Source organism: Anneissia japonica, unplaced genomic scaffold (genome assembly GCF_011630105.1).
Source record: "Anneissia japonica isolate Jap-2015-1 unplaced genomic scaffold, ASM1163010v1 scaffold81319_len1618_cov183, whole genome shotgun sequence".
In the NCBI taxonomy this organism is placed as follows: domain Eukaryota; kingdom Metazoa; phylum Echinodermata; class Crinoidea; order Comatulida; family Comatulidae; genus Anneissia; species Anneissia japonica.
In genome coordinates, this window is record NW_022743411.1 from 1 (window position 1) to 1,618 (window position 1,618).

Sequence of the window (1,618 nt, forward strand, 5' to 3'; positions counted from 1 at the left end):
TCTGTAATCAGTTATAACCACCAAAGACTTTCTAAACATTATTAATTAAAAATAATGAGATTAGCAGGAGTTGAAACCATGGTTATAATATCTATTAGGTCAAAGATTCAAGTTATTATTTATTGGTCAAATGCAAGTCAAAGATAAACATGGTTTGAAACTTTGGTTGATTTTACATACATTAAATTATCTCAAATAGTAGTATAACTACTCTCCAAAAGCTTACCCTTACGTGTTTCTTGAGAAGGACTGTCCATCTCATCGGGCATCAGAGCCGGGGGTTGATGCATCGCAAACAGTAACTTGAGGCGGTCTGCAATCTCGGCTCGGAACATCAAACCAAGGACAATTGTAAAATCCTTGAAATTCAACCCGCTGTCAGTAGCATTGTTGAAAACCTGAGGAAATAATCAAATCTTAATAAAAGCACCTGCCATATACAATTTAAGAGGAGAGGCCAAGCTAGAATATTCATTAAGATTTCCATTAGCACAATTATTTTTTCAAGGTACAGGTATTGCCTAGTTGAACAGAATGGCAGAATGTTGTTGTGCACCAACCAATTTTCAAAAACACATCAATAAAGTATAGGACTCATGGTAGCATTTTTATGAGAATTAATTCTGAGCCTGCAATCATCCTATTCAGTCATTAAAAATAAAAAAATCCTGACATTTCCACCATGTGATTGGTATCAATGTAGGACTTCTCATTTACATCTGGATGTGCCAATTAACCAATAGAATTTAGTATGAGAATTTAAACCAATCTGATATTGAACTAAAAGAAAATCACTTTTTAGTAACGCCGTGTTAATTACACTTCATACAGTTCCCCCTTACCCTAAATGCTCTCCTAGCCAGCAGCTCAGCATGTTCACCTCCAGACCACGGTGATAATGCTAGTACCAATGGAACAAACTTTTCCTCATCAATTTTATACTGGCTCAAGAAATGATGGGTCTGATCCAATGCTGGGGAAGCACTCAAAAACGACCCAGTCATGTGTTCTTCCTATAAATAAAATGGTGGCGAACAGTTATGAAACATTACTTTAATTACTAAAGATGTTGAGGTAATACACAATATAAGAAACACAATGTGAATTGCTTACTCAGCATACTTTATTATTATTAATATTCAATTTGAATCTTTTTGTCATCAAACACACTTTAATAATATCTTAATGATCATTTTAAATGTGTATTCATTGTTTTATTTGAATTTCAAAGATATTTTCCAGATTTTACAACGGAATGAAATATTTTTAATACTGATGGTGAGTGATATCATGATGAGGATGGTGATGTCATGATGGGAATGGTGATGTCATGATGGGATGGTAATGCCATGATATGGACAGTGATGTCATGATAGGAATGGTGATGTCATCATGGGAACGATGATGTCATCATGGATATGGTGATGTCATCATGGGAATGGGGATGGTGATGATGGATGTGGCGATGTCATGAGTGGGACAATGATGTCATGTTGGGAATGATGGTGTTATGTTGGAGATATCATGATGGGAATGGTGATGTCATTATTGGAATGGTAATGTCATGGGGATATTTATATATTTATTTATACTATTTTGAGCATTATATCATTTTAAA

The 1,618-nt window shown here is 34.7% G+C and overlaps 1 protein-coding gene across 1 annotated transcript; it reads right to left on the reverse strand.

The window, feature by feature from the left end:
- Positions 1-176: 176 nt before the first annotated feature.
- Positions 177-1,039, reverse strand: LOC117119492 (TBC1 domain family member 8-like). Its single transcript, XM_033264324.1, has 2 exons — positions 843-1,039; positions 177-398 (listed from the first exon to the last, which is right to left on the reverse strand). Exons 1-2 carry the CDS (start codon positions 1,002-1,004, stop codon positions 192-194), a joined length of 369 nt encoding a protein of 122 aa, XP_033120215.1. The 5' UTR covers positions 1,005-1,039; the 3' UTR covers positions 177-191.
- Between the last annotated feature and the right edge of the window lie 579 nt (positions 1,040-1,618).

Bases quoted from the DNA above. Each gene is read 5' to 3' on its own strand.
- LOC117119492 (XM_033264324.1), bottom strand. From the start codon at position 1,004: ATGACTGGGTCGTTTTTGAGTGCTTCCCCAGCATTGGATCAGACCCAT. The intron at 399-842 runs GTAAGGGGGAAC...TTATTTCCTCAG, and splicing joins TGGCTAGGAGAGCATTTAGG to GTTTTCAACAATGCTACTGA.